This window comes from Petromyzon marinus, chromosome 27 (genome assembly GCF_048934315.1).
Source record: "Petromyzon marinus isolate PM22_M1 ecotype Great Lakes invasive population chromosome 27, UKy_Petmar_22M1.pri1.0, whole genome shotgun sequence".
In the NCBI taxonomy this organism is placed as follows: domain Eukaryota; kingdom Metazoa; phylum Chordata; class Hyperoartia; order Petromyzontiformes; family Petromyzontidae; genus Petromyzon; species Petromyzon marinus.
In genome coordinates this window covers 3558915-3579940 of record NC_133693.1, presented here as the reverse complement: position 1 = coordinate 3579940, position 21026 = coordinate 3558915, and the positions used below count along the sequence as shown (strand labels likewise).

The 21026-nt window shown below is 47.7% G+C and overlaps 1 protein-coding gene across 4 annotated transcripts in view; it reads left to right on the top strand.

The window, feature by feature from the left end:
• LOC116946625 (solute carrier family 45 member 4-like) overlaps positions 1-21026 on the top strand; it is a 54149-nt gene that overhangs the window by 1472 nt on the left and 31651 nt on the right. For 2 of the 4 annotated variants that reach the window (XM_076070018.1, XM_032961717.2), the window contains exons 2-3: positions 2166-2291; positions 13239-14217. In XM_076070018.1, coding sequence (XP_075926133.1) covers positions 13554-14217 — 664 coding nt within the window. In that variant the 5' untranslated portion in view covers positions 2166-2291; positions 13239-13553. The remainder of the gene's footprint in view (positions 1-2165; positions 2292-13238; positions 14218-21026) is intronic. The other 2 variants (XM_032961718.2, XM_032961719.2) reach the window with 1 other exon arrangement.

Sequence of the window (21026 nt, the reverse complement as noted above, 5' to 3'; positions counted from 1 at the left end):
TAAGGCTGTGTGTGTTGTATGAAGCTGTACGTGCGCACTGTGTGTGCCTTGTGTGTGTATTTGTGTCGCATCAGGGCTATGAATTCACCATCTTATGTTGCTGTGCCGAGTCCAATAATTCTGTGTGGTGCAACGTGTAAGTGCAGAGCTGTTTGAATTTGTCACAGTATATTGACACCTGCATGCCATTCCTTATTCAATACTGCACGGCAAACCTTCGAATACAGATTTTCAAAATCTTAAAATAATTCCGGAACACTTCTGTTCAAAAACAACCTTGCCTCACTGTGCCTCGGCGCCCAATTGACATTTGACCCTTATGGTGGGACCCCGGGGTCCCATAAGCCCCCGGCTCTCGCATAAACATGTTATAATGTTAACACAAACTTTGCCCCTTTTTCACCAATGGGTTTAAAGGATGGTGGCAAGTGTTGTCTTGTTGAACTATGTCTTTAAAACTGAAAACTACTTACCTGCAGTTCCTCTATTTAAATACACTATCGAAAAAATTACGCCCCTCTGTCAATCATCGTGTTTCTCAGTGTGGATTTGTGAGCACACTTTGTACACGGTACGTAAAATAGTACGCGTTTTCTATGCGCTTTTCATATTGTAACAAGCGTTTATACCAATATTACTCTACAGAGTAGTGGGTCGCCGCTCCTCTTATCCGCATTGATATGAGCGGTATGTGGTGACTATGGCTTAACCGCAAAAAAAACCTATCTGCACAGATACATAGATGCATACGGACAAGAGAAGTGTGGATTATCAAACAGGATGAATTAACGGTGCAACGCATCTCATTTGTTAAATATCTGCAGGAAATAGGATTGTCAGCGGTTGATCCTTGCTGCAGATATTGGTAGGTCACAAATAATAATGAAGATAAGAGAGCAGTTTCACTGTATTATGCATTCTGTTATGACAAATAAAGGACTTCAGTCGTATCGGCAGTTTGAGCAGCTTTGGATGAGACTTATGATCCTTCCCATACCCGAGCATGGAGTGCATTCACTTGTTCAGCTCTTCTGCACATTCGTCCTCGCTGCTGCGCTTGGACACGACATGACAACAGAATGATCCGCGCCAGATGGGTCGCGGCCTTTGTGCGTGGTGGGACGGAGTCGCTCAAAATAAATAAATGAATTACGATTTAGACTTCCGTTTTATTCGGGACCCCGGGGGTCCCGCCATGAGGTTCATTTGATGATGATTGAGTACATGAATATGACGATGATGGTAATTCAAAGTCCTTTGTCAATCCACTGCCGAGTGAAAGTCCCCCACACACGTGTTGGTCTTGGGGTGGCGGGTGGGTGGGTTGCTTGACCATACTTCACTACGCTGGTCAGTGTGTGTTGGTCAACACACTTCACGTGGCGGGCCTTCGACACTTCACGTGGCCTTTAAAGTGCCGCTGGCCTGGCACAGGCGCCGTGGTGACGTCGCCGTCACTATGTGGCGGACTGCCGGTTGTTGTTGGAGAGGGGGGGGCCCAGGACTTGGTTAAAATGTCACTTGCCACCGATGTTCGCAGTGGCCGGGAATCAAACTGGGCTTGCCTGTTTCAGCGCACAGCGCGTCAATCACTAAAATCACCAAAAATACTGTACTGTATCGGATTATTTATGACACATTTGACGGTGATGATGATTCTAAACTTTGTGAAGATAACTCTTGGTGATTAAATAATCTATTTGTGTGAATTAATAACACTTGCCTTTGCTTCATAAACATTCTGTTAAGGTTTGCCAGTGGTAAGGATGTTGATGTTGTTACCTTTTTTCCATTCTGCAACCGAGCCGTGCCGTTGTTGTGCCAAACCTGCCTGGCATGGCACGGGAGACACGCCAGGTTGTTTTTCCACTGCAAAACCCAAGCCCTGCCATTGACAACACACGCAATGAGGAACTCAAGTGGCTTGTATATGTGTATTATGAAAATTATTAGCCCTGTATCCTTGCCCTGCGTAGCCAGATTCAGATGTCTTGTGAGGGCACAGTTTTACTGTTTGGTTCTGGCCCGACTTGGCAAATTTTCCAGTGGGAAAAAAAGCCACTCGTACTTTTGAGGGGCCCCCGAGCTGGCATGGCTCGGGATGTGTCTGTGGAGAAGGGGAATTTGTGTCTGTCGCTCTCTGATGCGTGTGCTTCAACTTGCAGCAGCAGAAGGAGAAGAAGAGGAGAGAGAGGCCTTGATCTCGAGCCGGTCAGTGGCGGGGGCTGATTATTTTACGGCCACCGAAACTTGATGCGGGTCACCTGGCTGGAGGAGGTCACACAAGCCAGGTGTGCTATACTCTTGCGTGGACCCAGCGGCAATGTCACCTTCGGCTTGTGGGCCGCGCAAAATGTAGCCGCGGGTCATATCCGGCCTGTGACTTTGTTTCATATGGGTCCTGTGGCCACATAAGGTTTAAATGGCCGTAAAATGACATTTTCCCATCGTATGCATCTTAGCCACACGAACTTGGCACTGGAGGGGAATATTTCATAACCTTGGGAGCAACACTATTTCTAAATTTAGCGCGGCTCCGTCACATGTGTCACTTCAAGGGCCTCTGTGCACTTTGTCAACATGGATGTTATGTTTCGTTGTTATTATTATTGGATTACACAAAGGTACGGGTGTTAATATTTACCCTGCCAAAGGTAACTGCCCCTCGGGAAGGAGAGGTCCCCTACCCGTGATGTTGACAAATTGTAGAGCCAAGGTGGAACATTGAGTCACGCTGGTGTTTGTCATCTTACTTACTCATATGTTTGCCATGAAATTAATTATGTGGCCGATGCTGCATTCTTCTTCTACTTAGTCGAGCGTGTGACTATTTACGCGTAAATTATTACGTCCAGATTTAATTATTGTGAGCCACGCAATTGCTTGCACTACGAATACTCTCCAGTCCACCGGAAAGCGGGCGTAGAATGCAGTCCTCCATTGTGTTGTTTGGGTGGCCGCATTCCCACTTTGGGTCGTCTTTAATATCCCACTTGTTTAAGAGGTGTGCGCAACCATCGGTCGCTGTTCAGGAGCGGTCGATGGAGCCAGCGGTTTCTTTCTTGGCAGATCAAAGCCAATGTGGAGCAGCGGGTGGGTGCGTTGGCAGTAGAGCACGGGCAGAATTAACAAAAAGCTCAACGCATTCGTCGGTAGAACTAAGTGGTCTTGCGCGTTATCATGTGCGTTGAAGAAGGCCCGTTGAACCAAATGGCGCCTATTATATATTTTTCATTTGAAGGCCGGAACGTTATTGACGATGGTGTTGAGGTTTTTGTTGTTGTGTGTGTGGGCCCTTTCTGGGCGCTATGGCTAATCTTTCCAGATCAGTTACACCATGGCTAGCAGAAAATTGGTTTCCTAAAGTTAAAGCAATGTCTTCATTTTAATGGAAAAGTTATTTTTTTTTGTAATGAGATTGTATTGGAGGCTGTCCCTATAATAAATATACAAAACAACACGTTCATGTATGAAGTCAGCTGCATGGCTTATTGTTCATAATATAGTGTTATGTAAGTCAGAATTCTAATTTTTGTTTACCAAAAAAAGGTAATTTTCATCTTTGACACTTCAGCATTGATCCATTGCCTACATGGGGATGAGACGACTTGCCTGTCAACTCCAGCCCAGAATCATCCGGTTTTGCTGAATTGCCCTTAATGTGCAGTATTCAGTTTCATCATCCATATGTAATAGTGTTGTTTCATCCTTCTGCTTGCTTTCTAAAATAATTTGAACACATCTTTGACTCTTTTGAGTTTGTGGTCTGAAACAAGGCTCTGTGCTTTATCCACGCAGTGTGGCGATATCACTGCATGCAAGGCATGATGGGACGACTGAACAGATGGTCATCAAACCACATTTTGCCGTCTAGAAATCACCTTATGAGTGCATTGCTTTTGTAGGTTTCCAGCCACATGCGCTTTTCTGTCTGACGAGTTTCCCATCATTTAGAGAAAGTTTATTTTGTTTACCCAGGGTGAATTTCATTTGCAAGGGTAACCTGGGGCATTAGTCTCCCAGTAGGAGTGATGATTGCTGCTGTGTATAATCACAATTGAGTAATTTGCAGGACAATTTTCGAATTTGGCAAATTTGGACTCGGACGCTGGTACACAATGCACTCATCTTGTAAATGACGTCGAGGAGATCTTTAACGTCCACTATGAAGCAGACAGCACGGAGTATTATCACCGTTAATTTCACTTGTGCTAATAACCAGGGCGGCTGCTGGTTTTGAACCACGAACCTCTGCAACAAGTGGCGAATGCGCTACTGCTGGGCCGTGCCACTGCCCAGAAAATTTGAATGTCACAATTTACTTTTCGCAGTTGCCTGCAATCCACATGTGGCTTTCCGAGTTGGTGTTGCATGTTTTAAATATTTATCTCTCTCGATTGAATTCAGGAGTTGTAATTTCAACTCCTTTTGACTTGAGTTCCTGAACATGCTGCATGCCATGGTGCGTGGCAAAAGCTTGAGGGAGGAATTTCTCAACATGCAGACCAACGTGGAAAACCAAACTTTGAGAATTAGAATTGATTTTCCACTCGTCGCTTTTCTCTGCCGACAAAATTGGCAAAATTGATTATCCTTTTTCATCTTACATCGTTGTAGTTTGATGCATCGATCAGTATCTATCGTTTTTGTCTCGCGTTAATTCTAACGCAAGAGGATGTCTTCTTCATCTCTAAGGCTCGTGCAATGCGTTCCTAAAAATAGCGAGTCCGTTATCTCCGTTTTCCGAAGGCAGTCTTTCCCGTCCGCGCGTTCGCGTGTGTGTAAGCACGCGCTTTTCGATCAGTCTGCGATTGTTGCCTCCGCGATGCCACGCTGCCAAAGGGCCCTCGTTGCACTCCGCGGTGGTATGACGCTCGCCGTACGTGCACAGCAATCGCGTGTCATGAAAAATGCATGCGCTAAGTGTCAGTGAGGCGGATGCATAACCAGTCACTAATGCCAGGGATTAAGTGTTATAGTCCCGTCACAATTGACCTCAAGATGGATGTCCGTGAAACAGAAAGCATTTATGGTTTATGTATGTGAGTGTTCGAACATCAATCATCTGCACTGCATCGTGTGTTTTTGTGCTGTGCACACATTTTTTTTTCTCTCGGGGGATGATTGAGGCAGCAGATACAGTGAGGGAAAAAAAAGTTTTTGATCCCCTGCTGATTGTGTACGTTTGCCCACTGGCAAAGAAATGATCAGTCTATAATTTTAATGGTAGGTTTATTTGAACAGTGAGAGACAGAGTAACAACAAAAAAATCCAGAAAAACGCATGTCAAAAATGTTATAAATTGATTTGCATCTTAATGAGGGAAATAAATATTTGACCCCCTCTCAATCAGAAAGATGTCTGGCTCCCAGGTGTCTTTTATACAGGTAACGAGCTGAGATTAGGAGCACACTCTTAAAGTGAGTGCTCCTAATCTCAGCGTGTTACCTGTATAAAAGACACCTGTCCACAGAAGCAATCAAACTCTCCACCATGGCCAAGAACAAAGAGCTCTCCAAGGATGTCAGGGACAAGATTGTAGACCTACACAAGGGTGGAATGGGCTACAAAACCATTGCCAAGCAGCTTGGTGAGAAGGTGACAACAGTTGGTGCGATTATTCGCAAATGGAAGAAACACAAAAGAACTGTCAATCTCCCTCGGCCTGGGGCTCCATGCAAGATCTCACCTCGTGGAGTTGCAATGATCATGAGAACGGTGAGGAATCAGCCCAGAACTACACGGGAGGATCTTGTCAATGATCGCAAGGCAGCTGGGACCATAGTCACCAAGAAAACAATTGGTAACACACTACGCCGTGAAGGACTGAAATCCTGCAGCGCCCACAAGGTCCCCCTGCTCAAGAAAGCACATATACATGCCCGTCTGAAGTTTGCCAATGAACATCTGAATGATTCATAGGACAACTAGGTGAAAGTGTTGTGGTCAGGTGAGACCAAAATGGAGCTCTTTGGCATCAACTCAACTTGCCGTGTTTGGAGGAGGAGGAATGCTGCCTATGACCCCAAGAACACCATCCCCACCGTCAACCATGGAGATGGAAACATTATGCTTTGGGGGTGTTTTTCTGCTAAGGGGATAGGACAACTTCACCGCATCAAAGGGACGATGGACGGGGCCATGTACCGTCAAATCTTGGGTGAGAACCTCCTTCCCTCAGCTAGGGCATTGAAAATGGGTCGTGGATGGGTATTCCAGCATGAAAATGACCCAAAACACACGGCCAAGGCAACAAAGGAGTGGCTCAAGTTGAAGCATATTAAGGTCCTGGAGTGGCCTAGCCAGTTTCCAGACCTTAATCCCATAGAAAATCTGTGGAGGGAGCTGAAAGTTCGAGTTGCCAAACGTCAGCCTCGAAACCTTAATGACTTGGAGAAGATCTGCAAAGAGGAGTGGGACAAAATCCCTCTTGAGATGTGTGCAAACCTGGTGGCCAACTACAAGAAACGTCTGACCTCTGTGATTGCCAACAAGGGTTTTGCCACCAAGTACTAAGTCATGTTTTGCAGAGGGCTCAAATACTTATTTCCCTCATTAAAATGCAAATCAATTTATAACATTTTCAACATGCGATTTTCTGGATTTTTGTTGTTATTCTGTCTCTCACTGTTCAAATAAACCTACCATTAAAATTATAGACTGATAATTTCTTTGTCAGTGGGCAAACGTACAACATCAGCAGGGGATCAAATACTTTTTTCCCTCACTGTAGGAGAAAGTTCATGCCTTTTGCATTCGAGGACTATCGCGCTGTCCCTTGGATGGCAATTAGAACAAATTAAGGTGAAACCGCATGTAACTGGTGCAAATTTGACACGTAAGCTTTCGCGACCGATATAATAAAGATTGTTTTGGGTTAGATGGCGAAAGTATAAATTTGTCGTTAACCCGCCACCATTCGACACAGCCAACCAGTAAGGTTTGTCACGAAAATAAAACGTGACAATTAGTTACTACTTCAGCCCACCGATGTGTTGGAGAGTAAATCCACAACATTTACAATTTGAGTACGACGTTTTGCTGGTAATTACAGCCAGCATCATCGGCCAATTCTGGCGGATAAACGACACATTTATATTTACGTGATCTATACACGAACATTTTTTATTAATTGGTTTAAAAACTAGGACTGTGCACCGCAATAGAATGGTGGACACGAAAGTGTTTTGGACACGGCTATAGGCATGATAGGGAATCCCCTGGAGAAAGTGTTTGTGTTTAGTGAAGTGAAAGTAAAATGGAGCAGAGGTAGATGGAGACGAAGATGGCCAGGCTGGATTGTGATTGTTACCGGGAGTACCACAGTAATGAAACAAACTTATAGCAAAGGCTTAAAATACCATTTATAAAACGTGCATACTTTTTATTTAGTAAACATAACTCACTCGGAGAATGCTCCCCAGAGACTCCTTGTTGGTATGGACAGCCTTGGTGGGCAGCCAAACATAAATAGAGCTGGGCAACTGCCCAATCCGACCGTGGCAATCGGTAAAGGTACAACGCTGCAATTGCTGGCTCACACCACTGCTGGTGGAAAGGACTGCACACGAGGGGGCGCCAGAGGGCACACGTAGAGGGTAGTTGGCCAACTGTGACACTGGCCAGACATCTTGACCTGCCTTTCGACTAACTGGTGTATCCGGTCATGCTGCTGGGTGGGTAGAGGCATGGCGGGGGGGCGGTGGTGATTTAAGAAACTTGCACCGTCATTTCAATTGCCGCGCCGGAAAATCAAACCCGTAACCTCATTGAAAGTTAATTTATTTTAGATTGAGAATAGGTTTTCCCCTTCTTTTAGAGAGCAAACTAATTTTTTAAAAATGTTTTTGCGTGTTTAGTTTGTTGTCCATCCTCCCGCACCTCTAATCAGCACGGTTGGCTACGTACGGTGCGAAATAAATTAAACATACGCACCAAACACATTACATTACACCAAGGCAGTGTTCCAAATGCTGCCCAGCAAAACATCTGACGCTGGGAGTAGCTGGGGTCAAGCGTTTTGTTTCTTCTTCTTTGAACAGCGGCAAGCGCTCTCCGTTTCCCTGAACCCGAACGGACGCAGGCGGCACCCGGCAAATGCCTTCCCACGTCAACGGGGGTGGGGTGGGGGGGGCAGTGGTTGGTTGTTTAACACAGAGGGTCAACGTTAGTAGCGAAACTGCCCAATTCTCATTGGGCCGGCGTGGCAGCGAACATGCTTAACTTAGCTCGCTTGCCTTCCTACGATATTTTTAGGACGCGGTGCCTCTATTTAAAAAAAAATGTAAACGAGGACGTGGTCAGGTGGTACGACGGGGAAGCTGTGGAGCCGAGGTGGATTTGTTTTGAACCGGCGCCAGTGAGTTGATCTTCAGAAGCTCGCTTGCCGCCTTCTCAGGAGTTTGTCCGCCAGGATTTGACAACGCATCCAGCAGCGCAGCAGCCCTACGGCTCTCCCATGCGCTTTCGGGTCGTTCCGCATGACGTTCTGCATCGTAACCGACATTTCGTTCCACTCGCTGGGGAGTTTCATCAGGGACTGACGTCTGAAACGTCGGACGTCACGTCGAAAACAACACGCGGTCACATCTTGAAAAAAACATCTGAGAGCTGTACAGCGCAACGGAGAAACCCGATGCAGTTGGTACCTAGATCTGCAAAGCAGTTTTAGGTTTCAGGCTTTTTGCGCTCAAGTTGGCCCACGATTGTTAATTAACTGCCACTGTTTGGACGCCGACTGTGCTGTGTTATTGATGTCCTGGAGCCCGCTTCTGAGAATGTCACTCACTCACTTTGGGATGTCAAGATATTTCACGTTTGCATAAGTTGCACTCGTGGTCACGTGCCCACATGCGTAGCAGGTGTGTGCACTATAAATGTATTTTGCATATTTCACAGATGTAATGTGCAGTAAATCTGGGTGGCTGTGCCCCTCAGTAGTCCATTGCCGTTGTACATACTGTGGTCGCACGGTTGGTTTAAAAAAAAAATGATTTGAATTACCATGTGCAATTTAGAAATTTGAATTGAACATAGACCTGGAAGTCGGCTTTTGATTTGCAGGTTGTGCTCGGTGCATTGTTTTGGAAAATTGGATTGTGCTTTGAAAAGAGATTGCATAAACATCGCAAAGGCCACATTCTTGGAAATTTAAGTTGGCAGTCGGCAAATTGATGTCAACACCGTCTGCCTCTGTGCCCAACTTACAATATAATAGCGGCAGAAAACCAAAAAGCAAAGCCGAATGCTTGGCCCTATGCACACTTTTGCTGTAGGACATTGGGAAAGTTTTTATTTCCCCTCCTCCATTGTAAATGTGCACCGGCAGCGCCGAGACATTTTGTCGTCTGACCTCCGGCGCAATTATTTTTGTCGTCTTGAGAAAGAAAAATCCCGCGGGCTCGAACGGTAGCCGTGCGTCGCCTGCGCAATCGCCAGGGCATCGGGCGTGCGCGGTCGACTGCGCGATGAATAAATGGTCTGGATGGATGGACGCCTTCGCTCTTTGACAGAGACTCGGGCATAATACATATAAAATAGTCCCACTGTCCATTGGTGATTGGACGGAGGTGCAGCGACGAGACCCGTCGTTTGGCACAATGGGATTTCTCTTCCGCGGAGATTTTTTCCGCGGTTGTGCCGTCTGGCTCTCCGATGCAAACATCGGTTCCTGAAGAAGTTCCCAAGGAAGTGGTGCGAAACGTCGGACACGCCATGCCTAATGGCGCACACGGTATAGGCCCAAGAACGCATCCGAAGAGATGATTTTCTGCATTTGTATGAATGGGATGCAGGGTGCGTGGGAACAATTTTATAGATGGAGGTGTGGCAGTGCAGGTATCGTATCCCGAGCGTTGATACGATAGCCCGGTTATTCCGCCATCAGCACATTTGTGTTGCAACCTCGGCACTCTCGGCTGCAGACGGCGGCAGCTACTTGTGATGAGTAATGAGACATCGGTGATCGTTACAAGTGCGGGATCACCACCGGGATAGGTTAGACTCCACGGGGTAAAATGGTAAAGGTGCAGCCCTGCAGCTGCCTGCACTTTCCACTGTTGGCGGAAGCCAACAGCCTCCACTAGAGAAAGCTCTAGAGCAGTGATTCTTAACATTTCCTGCAGCCTTATAATGTTAATAAATACATCGGTTTGATGAAACAAAGGAGTTGTACTCGCGTGCCCGTGCTTCCTTTGTGTTTCGATATTTACTTTCTAAAAAAATATGGTATGTCTCACACCAACAGAAAGGGCATCTTGCACCCCCTGGGGGGTGCATGCACCCGAGGTTAAGAACCACTGCTCTCTCGAGAGTCCCCTCCAGAGAATATTTAGTCTACTCTTTCCATGCTGATTAGAAATCATGGAGGAGGTGGGAGTACCGACACTTTACTCCAAAAACACACGCGTCCTGCCAGTTGATGAACTGCGGTGAACCCATTGACCCTGCTGGGTGGACAGAGGTAGAATTGGGGGGATCTAAGAAACTTGCCCTTTTGTTTCAACTACCGCACCGGGAGATCAAAGTGAACTGGCGCCCTCTGGATTGCAAGTTCATCGCGCTATCCACGTGAGTAGTGCACGTTACAACGTGCCCACAATTATTGCGAGGAAAGAGAGCACCCGGAGAAAACCCACCGGACGAGGAGGTAACATTCAAATCTCCACTCAGTTGTATTCGATAATTCATGGCTCTTCTGCCAAACTCCCGGTCATCTTGCAGCACAAGCCTGGTATTCCAGGACAATCAGTCTCCCATTCATAAAAGATCTGACGGGATTGGTCACATATCCAGCTGATGTGGTCATGGGCTTCGAGTGCCAGTGTTAAGTGACAGAATTTTTATGAGTTTGCATCGATTCGTGCTGGTACGCATGGGTCCGCCTGCCCGTTCAAAATGCGCCCGAGTACATTCCACCACTATAGGAGTTTCTGAATGGCTTGCGTTTGCTGACCTGCACAGATACCATGGGTGCCTTTATCCCTCCGCGTTTGCTACGATCCTCCGGGGGGGGGGGGGGTGGGGACGACACGACGACGACCACCACCCAAATACGTGCGTGTGCCTGCACAACGGATGGTCGATGGGCACCGCTGAATATTAATGCCCGTTTGAATTATTTAGTTAAGCCATTGATACCTGGTACTCTGTGTCTACAGGGGTTCCCCCCGCCCCCACCCGGAGCTTATGTTCCTCCAGACTAGCAGATTGTTTATCCCACACGAGCATTTTCAATATGTAAGGGCGGGCACTCTTGAGTTGTTAATAACGATCCCTTAACAAATGAGCTCGGTTTACGAGGGCACTTCTTTTTTCGTATGACGTTTGAGAAAATAAATTAACAAGGCTACAATTGTCCTTGATAACGTTGTGAGCCATTCCACGGCATCCGGGGGGGGGGGTGGCTGAATTGGAGTCCGCTCGTTCCACCAGATACTCGTGTTGCATTGGGCAATCATCAGTGATATGCGCCTTTAAGGTTTGCATTTCACTGCATTCGCAGTTTGACGAGTCCCCCGATCTTGCAAGGGGATGCTGCCATGATGTAATAGTTCGCGCATCGGACTTGCAATCCAGAGGTCGCCGGTTTGAACTCCCACCCCGGCAGTTAAAATAATGGGCGAGTATAAATTGACAGAGATAATATATTGACACTCGAAATGTATTGCTACAGAAGGATCCTTCATCTAAGCCGTACCCAAAGAGTGACCAACGTAGAAGTAAGAAAGGTTGCATAGAGAGGAAGATTTGATGCAGGCAGTGACGAGAAGGAAACTGGCACTATTTGGACACACACATGTAGGATGGACAACAACAGCAGCATTAAAAGTGTGTTCAGGAAAAATGAAAGGAACAGGAAAGAGAGGAAGACATGACAGAGGATGCCTTGACGATGACATAAAGCTATTGGTGCCCGAAAGATGTGGCACTACTTGAGCATATTGGCACAGTACAGAGGAAAGTGGAAATTACGAAATTTGCAAACAAATGCCCCGTGGATTGTGATATGATAATAATATATTGGTCGTGGGGTTAGGTGTGTGTGGGTACTCACGCCTCTTCTAAGACATGTGGCCAGCGTGTGAGAGTAGGCCGAAAACCCTCCAGAGGTGCATTTTTGAGCTTCCTCTATTTGGAGGACCTCATGCCAGCAGTGGTGTGAGCAGACAATTGCAGCGCTGCAACTTTGCCTTGTAAACACATAACGAGGCTGTGTAGGCTGCCTAATATGAGTTAGAAGTTTTGTTAACCAGAAAACAAAATCGTAAAAATGTGCTTTCCTAGTGGCGTCACGGTGGTATCATCCTCATGCTTTCTAATGCAACATTCAAGTAGTGTACACAAACGGTGAACAGAGCGTCATCGTTCCATGCAGTACTCTTACCAGTAACATATCGAAATCCACCAGCATTGTTTCACATGCCTAACTGTGCTGATGAAACCCAGAAGGTCGAAACTGTTCAAGAGGCTGTTGTTATATTGATCTGAAAAGCCAATACTTTATGCTTTTGGACTAAAACTAGTATTATTTGTTTGCAGAGACACAGAAAGGCACTCTGCTTACGTTTGCTTTGTCCTAGAGTTCTGCTGGATAATGAATTTAAATGCGTTTTTCTTTCAATAAATTAAATGTCAGCCTGGAGGACATCTAGTCAGAATATCCTCCGACTGGGCATGTGACAACACGTAGATTCCTGGATTAATATAGATTATTACACCCAAGATTTCCATGGAAGGCCAAGGGGAGGTGGTACGCCCAAGAGGGTATGCCCTCTGTGGAGATGGAGCAATGAGATTAGTTCGTGCACAGGAAGCTAGTTGCGTGACTATGAATGTTAGTGATGGCTTGGGAGGAGGCCTTCATCCAGCAGTGGATTAATCATGGCGGATGATGACGATTACTCATTGTGACAGATAGCTGAGGTCATAGCCTTGTTATGTAAATCCAGGAAGAAGGAACTACTTGTTGTTTGGTTGCGTCCTTTGTTCTCCGAGAAATCCTTTTGTGAAGTGTCCGTTATGTAAATATGAACATGTTAATTGCTCATCACTGGAGATTGCGATACCTAAACAAATGTTGGGTTACATCGCTGCGATTGGCCCCTGTTGCTCCCCCACCCTCAGCGCGCCAACGAAGAGTCGGGCTAACGGCTCCGTAAATACACCGGCCGATAATGAGCACGAGGGCTCGCGTGTGAGCGCAAGCGCTCATCAGTGTCTGCCCTTGTGTGATGCAGATTCAGCCCCGAGAGCCTCGGACAATCGATGGGGGTGGGACCCGGAGCGGAGGTCTTTACTGCTACGAGAACTGAGCCGCACAGCACGATCACCATCAAGGCAATGAAGCTGGAATTAAGTGAATGGATTTTTTATTTATTAACTTTGTCTAAAACATATTAGAGGCTTGGGGAGGGGGAAGTCTCGAAACAGGAATGCTCTGTATATAAGCTGCATACAGCACCCCCACCGCCAACCACCAAGCTGACCGGTGCGAGCAACAACAACCGGGAGAGCCAGAGAGAGGGACAGACACCGGGGCAGGGGTGTGTCCCATGACGGATTTAAAGGAACCGAACGCTTGGAAGTTCGTCGCTTACATCAAAGCTCTGCACGTCGGAGCAGTGGCTCCCGAGCTGCCGAGCCAGCGCGAGCCAGCACGTGTTGCCGACGGGGCGCCGGTCGATCCCGGGGGGGCGCCGGGGGAGCCATGCGGCACCTGCTCCTCCTCCGACGACAACGATGACGACGACGACAACGATGACGACAACAACGACGAGCGTTCGGAAAAATCTCCGCGCGAGGGGCTGGCGCGGAAGGAACGGCGCGCGGCCACCGTCTCGTTCAAGAACGTGAAGGAGAGCGGCGGCGGTGGTGACGGCGGTCGCGATGATGGAGGCGGCGGCGGCGGTGGTGACGGCGGTCGTGATGGTGGAGGCGACGGCCGTGGTGACGGCGGTCTTGATTGTGGAGGCGATGGAGGTGGCGGCGGCGGCCGTGATGGTGGAGGAGGAGGCGGCGGAGAAGTCGCGCTGCGGGCTAAAGTTGCTGCCGCCGACGATGACGAAGAGGAGCAGGAGGAGGAGGAAGCCGACGAGCAGAGCGAGGACGGCGCCGTGACGATCAAGCAGTGGGTGATGCACGGCGCCATCATGTTCGGCCGCGAGTTTTGCTACGCCATGGAGACGGCCCTGGTGACGCCCGTCCTCCTGCAGATCGGTACGTCGGATCTGTCACGCCGCCATAGCCAGTCTACGATTGTCTTCGTCGTCGTGAAACAAGTTAGAAAAAATCGTGCCCGTGCAAGGATTGTGTAATGCTTTCCAACATGGTGATTGTCTATGGAGGTGTTTGGTTAGCAGCAGTAACGGTAGTTGTCATGTCAGGTTTGGTAAACCCTTAGATCACTTTGGTTGGTTTTCAATAGGGTGAGTCACTACTAGCAACACAACGTTATATGATGAGTTAGTTTGAATCGGATCATCTGTATGAGATGTATTGTGCACCCGCCCCTCTGATAACAAACATGCACAAACACAAACAGACAAAATCTATACATTAACGCTTTTAACTTGACAGGGAAAACATTGAACGAGTATTTATGATGTAACTAGCTTTACTACCCGGCTTCGCCCAGAGCTTGGATTAACCACGCCCGGCCGCCTTTGTCTCCCCAGTGGCGATGTTCACACACCACAGCAGTTACTCGTTTGAGGCTGAGTCGACCTAGGGGAGGCCCAGGAGCGATTAAAATAATCGTCACCGGTGGTGGCTGTGAGCGGGAATCGAACTCGGGTCGCCGGGTTCGTAGCGCAGCGCGCTAACCACTACACTACCGCTCCCCCCACACAGACACACGCGTGCGCGTCCATAGGTACACATACACGCGCTTGCTGCAGACACACACAACTTTCAGGGTGCGTACAGCAGTAAACGACTGAAATAATAAACCAATGCTGCGCGAAGAACGCCTTAGACCTGCAACACATCTGTATGGCACTTTAATCATGCCGCGGAGGGTTGGGGGGGGGGGCGTGACATGAGCAGGCACACTGCGTTACGCTTCCACATGCGCGGGTCACATGACAGATGTGACGTCACAGCTCACTTGCCGTGCAAAAAAAATTCATTTTTGAGTCCCCCCCCCCAAAAAAAAGTTTATTTTTATAATGTTTGCATGGTGTACAGGCAGGAAAGTACCCACATGGCAAATTTCAAGTTTGTTGCATGTCGGGAAGTATGCTTAACATTTTGAACAGACACGCATGTTCACAAATTTCCCTTTTATAGATATATAGAGATTGATTATATTTATCCAGTAAAGCCTCAATGAGCCTCAATACTTAACCTGGCAGGGTTCCTGCTCTGACATGTTTGGCCAGTTTGTGTGTGTGGAGGAAACTAGATTACTTTGATAACCCCCTTGCGTAAGGAGGGGGATATCACTCAAAGGTGTGCACAGAGAAGATCGAGGCCCACTTTGTTGGGCTGCGATTACCCGGCCACCTGTCAGACCTGCGGGTCTGTGGGTTTGTGAGGTTCGCAAGTCAACGGCATTCCACCCACCCCTTGTCTTCGAAGCTGGGGCCACAGGGCGTGCCCCCGACATGACCGCCACAATGAGTCCCAATTTTTTTCTAGTCTGAAATTTCAGCCGAGGTCCATTGTGCAGGGCGATGTGCAAATACGATTGCTGTCAAGCCAGTGGAGCCTGTTCTCGGTCTGAAAAATAATAATTGGTGTTTACCCTTTTTGGCAATACAACAGGAGTTGTTAAGATCTTCAAACACCAAATAGATACCTTTTGCAAGGAATCAAGTCTGCATTAACCACACGTACTTGTGGTGAACATGCTCACAAACATTCTCTGATAATAATGCATGCATTGTCTTTGAAAACTGATTGGGCCTACACACAAAGACAGCCTTTTTATGGCCTAGTCTGACCAATGTCAGACCAGAGAATGCCAAAAGGCGAACAGCCTGTTCTCACTCACGGTGGTGCCGCTCTGAGCATGCCTGTGCTGTTTGGGTGACGGCTCAGACGATGGTTTCCTGTGCTTTGTGTGGCCTGATAATAAAATTTAAGAATGGGCAACAAAGGTGGGCCCCCCGGGTGGCTTGGAGGTCAAGAGTGCTGAGCTGGCACCTCTGGTGACAATCATGTGTGTGAGTCTAGATTTCCATTGCCGGCTAGATTCCATTGTACATAGGTTCAGGTTGGTTCTATGCAGCTCTTAAAAAGCCTCCCTTACTGTGTAATGCTCCTGTTACCTTATCAACCATTTTGGCCATTGCAAAAGAGCTTCTTAGCTCAATGGGCCTTACCCAAAATAAGCCGACTTACTGAATCCACATTATTAAACTTAACATTTTAGTTCTGCACTTAATTTGACAAAATTCCAGCTTTCATAATGAAAACAATGTCAGTTTGACTCTCGTGCGACGAACATTACACTTTCCGTGGCAGGGCACGTAGAGAAAGTGCTGCACACCAGTATGGAGGTCTTGTTGTGGAGAGATCTCAGAAGTTCTGTGAACTATGCATCCACGGACTCTTCTCTGTCTTAACACAGGGGGTTGGCCCTGCTGCTCAAGAGTTATGAATGCGTTCTTTGTCTCCTGGCGCGACGCCGATTGCGCGCTCCGAATGAAATTGGGGGAAAAAAAGACTTGAAAAATAACAATGGGCAGCCGTGAGATTTATACCTGTGCATCGGCTCTGCACTGAGTGGCAGAGATTGTGTTTCATCGCTGGAACCTGAACACAGAGCCAAGCAAGTTGCCCCGCATTCCCCGATGCCAATCTCAAGTCGCCCGCTGACGTTGGTGGAAGCATGGTTCTGTCCCTGTGCGAGCGCGAAAGATACTTTCTCAATTACTCGGAGTACCTTCGTGCTCCGAGTTTTGGCATTGACGGAGAATACTCTGAATGGGAGCTGAAAGGGGAGCAATAGAAGCAACACGTGGATTAGGGAATGCCTACGTGTTCGAAACATCATCTTGATTGTTTGGAAAGCAAGTGAGCTTGGGCCGGACGCGTTGCTGGAAGGGACGATGGGCGATTGTCGAGACTCAAGACGCAGTAGCAGCCGAAGGAGAAAAGGTGTCCGGAGGGACGTCCACTGTGGAGATGGAGCCATGAAGTCGGCTCGTGTGCTGTCGCCTGATGGATTGTTGCGCCGCAAGACCGTGGGTAACGGCGACTGTCATCATCCGGCGTTGGATAATGATGACCAATGTTGATAATGCTCTGATCTGGATATGGTCATGTGGGTTGGCAAGCTAATGCCAGGCCAGAGCACTGCAAGCACTGCTGAGACCCTGGGTTTGAATGTGGCTTTCGGCCACCCGTGATTAAATTGGGTTTTTTTAAATGTAATGAGCTGATAGTCTTAACTCGGTTGGCAATGGTTTCACACACAAAAAAAAACATTCACATTTAATTTAGTTTGTTACTTAGATCAGCTTATTCCAGCTGTGAGAATTAAATGATGGTTTGACGTGCGATGAACACCCTGCACGGGTCATATCTGAGACGTGTGCTCGCGTGAGATAAGGAGTCTTGTTGAAGATTGCATATGAAGAAGATTGGCTGATGTGGTGAATTAGAATCAATCATACACACACGGGGACGCTCTCATCCAGCAGTGGATTGACAAAACGACTGCATGTTACATTACAGAATCAGAATATTTGTACTGGAGGAATCAGATGAGCTATGAAGTTATTTTTCACAGATGTCCAGTAGGGGCAGGTCACATTTTGTGTTGTTGATGCCACGGTTCAGCAGGTGCAGCAGCGAACAGAGGTCCACTTAACTGGGAGCTGGCTGGCTTCAACGTGGTGTGGGGGCAAGGGCCCTGTGTGCCTGTACCATTGCCGTGGCGTGCCATGGCATGCCGATCGGAAGGCCGTTCCTGACGTCTATTTTCGGAGTGGTTCCTTTACGTCAGGCGTGAGCTGTGGGAACGCGTGCGGGTGCCTGCTATGCCAGGGTAGGTGTGAACAGGAGAACGTTCCGGTGCTAGAAAAAAACAATTAGTCCAAAGCCCAATAATGACTATAATAATAATTTAGAAGATTTGCTATATTTGTGCCAATGCACGGCGGAGAGGCCGGTATTGTGTTTTTTTTTTTTGCCACAGGTGTTGCAAACAGACAAGGCGTAAAAATGATTTTACGGTTTTACAAAGCCTGTAAATTTAATCTTAATCCTACGAGAATTAAAGCGCTTGTATCTATAATTGCAAAACGTAGTCATTGCTCGGCTTAATGGCTGATTAATGTAATGTTTATTTCCAGGCCTTTCTCAATCCGCTGCTGGATAAAAAGCCTCCCCTATGCCATGTCCGTCATGGAGATTGTTTGACCGTACCCTTAATGCAATGGTCGGTGCCGGGACCGGTTTAGATGTCACTCGTCATTGATGTCAGCCCTGATAGGGAATCGAATTCAAGCCTCCAGGTTTGTAGCGCAGTGACACTTAACACTGGGGAGTGAGGGAAGAGCACTTACTAACAAACCGGAAATAATCATCAGTGGCTTGGAAAGCATAAAATAAAAATCCCACATTACTCTGCAATTCGAGTAAGGGACTTCACTGAGATTCACCGTATAGTGTGCAGCCCTTTTCCATTCCACCACTGGATGAAGAGTTCGGTCGTGGAACTTTTTTTTACCTTATACGTCTGCACTTGAGTAACCACGATTGCAGCTAAGATCTGTGATGTATAACATCTTTACCGTTGCAGAACGCCCATTCAAATAGGAGCCCAACAGCTTGTTGGGACCTTCCTGCTGAAATAAATAAAATTTTTCCACTTCACCACACTGGTCAGTTCGGGTTTTAGGGTGGGAGCAGGGCGGGGGGTGCCCAGGGCTCGTCACTGACGTTATGATCATGGCCCGGGATTGAACCCAATGCGACGGGGTTCGATGCTTGGTACGTGAACAGACCGTGCCGCCTCTCCTCTGCGCTGCTTAACAACAGGAAGATATTTATACAGTGAGGGCCGTGCCAAATGCCAAGCGCTGCGTTTGTAATACGAGACCCCCCGCCAACTGGAGAGACAATCAGGGACCTCGTCAAGAAACGTGAGATTCTTGTGCAATGTGTGCGTACCGTGTCGGGTAGTTTGTAGAAGTCTGGGTCGTTGGACTGAGACGCGATATAAATCTACATAAGATCAGATAATTAACATCAATTCTATAGTGTGGTTGAAGCAGTGGTGCAGTGGCTAGCACACTGTGGTATGAACCTGGCCCTTTGAGTTCGATTCCCAGCCTTGGCGAATATCAATGATATCTGAACTTAGCCTTAATCGAGTACCTGGTGTGATGTGTAAGCATTATCACCGGGGAGACAAAGGCATGATTTTCGCCACACCGCTTGTACCCGAGGGGACATCTACCGCGGACTGTCCTGGGTCTCCGCCTGTCACCAACCCGCACTGACCAAACGTGGTGAAGTACGGTCAAGCAACTGCAACGACAGACACGGCGAGGTCAGGCCTTCATCTCGTGGCGGATTGACACGGGGGACTAAAATCCATCTACTCGTACTTCTCTTGCTATATTTTTTAAAGGGTCCCATCATCATCTTAAAATGCCACGGTAAAAAGGCTCTACATCAAAGGTTAAGCCACGTTAAATATTCCGTCTGCTAAAGCGAATTACCCTTTGGCTCCCGACAAAATAGGTTACGATTAAATATTCATGTTAAAATCCCTCTGCAAAGTAGCACAGAGAGGTCGGTCCGAGGCCTGGCATGGATGGCATGGATGTTATTTGCCTCGCCTGGTATATGGGAAGTTTGTGGGTTTGATCCCAACCCTGACGCCTGCTGTATATTTGGAGTTTAAATGTTTCTCTCCCCGTGGTCGTGCGGTTTTTTTCTCCGGGTCCTCCGTTTTTTCCTTCCACATTTAGAATCGATATGCGTTGAGAATATTCGGCTGCTATACATTTCCACACGATAAGCCATTTCGTTGAGATATCTTTTGTGGCCAGGTCCCTTCTGAAAAAGAGCTGTATAGCTCAGTGAGCCTTACCTGGTAAAATGAAAATAGTTTAGTTTAATGTGGCGGCGGTGGCAGGGTCGTCAGGCAGGGATGAAGTGATGGCTACCACAAATAATTATCTTTGCCCAATCAGCAACTTACGCTCGCACCCGGGAGAGCTCCTCACCGTTTTGTTGTTGTTTAGATTAAATCTTTATTTAACCGGGTTGTGATAGCTCAAGAGACCTGGATAGATTAATTTGCAAGGGGTGACCTGGGTTCACCGAAATGACAAAGAAAGGAATGAAGGAACAACAAAAAATGCGGCGAGGGGAAGAAAAAAAAATCCGAGTCGTGTCCAAAACGAGGGCGTTGCGGGAGGTGATGCACTCCCGGCCGTCGAGCCGCGTGGCTCGTCCGACGTGACGTTTTTTGACGTTTCTCTCCATATTCTAGGAACGATTTCAGGGACCAAAGAAATATCGGACTTTTTGCCAAACAACGCTGCCGGTACGACCCGAAAACAACGGAGAGCCACGCAGCGCACGTCCGCGGCAATCTGCATAGTAATTGATCATGTGGATTGCGTTTGGCATTGCTGATGATGTGGAGGGCTACTGCACTATGAACCCGGCGACCTGGGTTCCATTCCCGCTCGCTGCCAAAACACCAGTGACGAATATCTGTCGACTCAGCCTCAGCTGAGTACCTGGTGCTGCGGTGTGTGAACATCGCCAGTCGGGAGACAAAGGCGGTCTGGCGTGGTGCCGGCCTCCATAGGTGCTGCTCGCTAACAGCACTTGCCCCAACAGTCTGTTAAAGGCTATACGGGGGGGATCTTTGTCGTTGATGCCTCTGTCCTCTGCTCCCGACCTCTGACATCCACCTTGATGCTGCAGCGACGCTGACTGTAGTTTTGCCAATGATGGGAGGGAGTTTCCCACGCGTCCGTAGTGCGGGTGCCGGACAAGGTGACCTTGTAGCAATGCGGCCGAGCTAATTGCCGCTTCTGTAAGCAGAGCGGTGT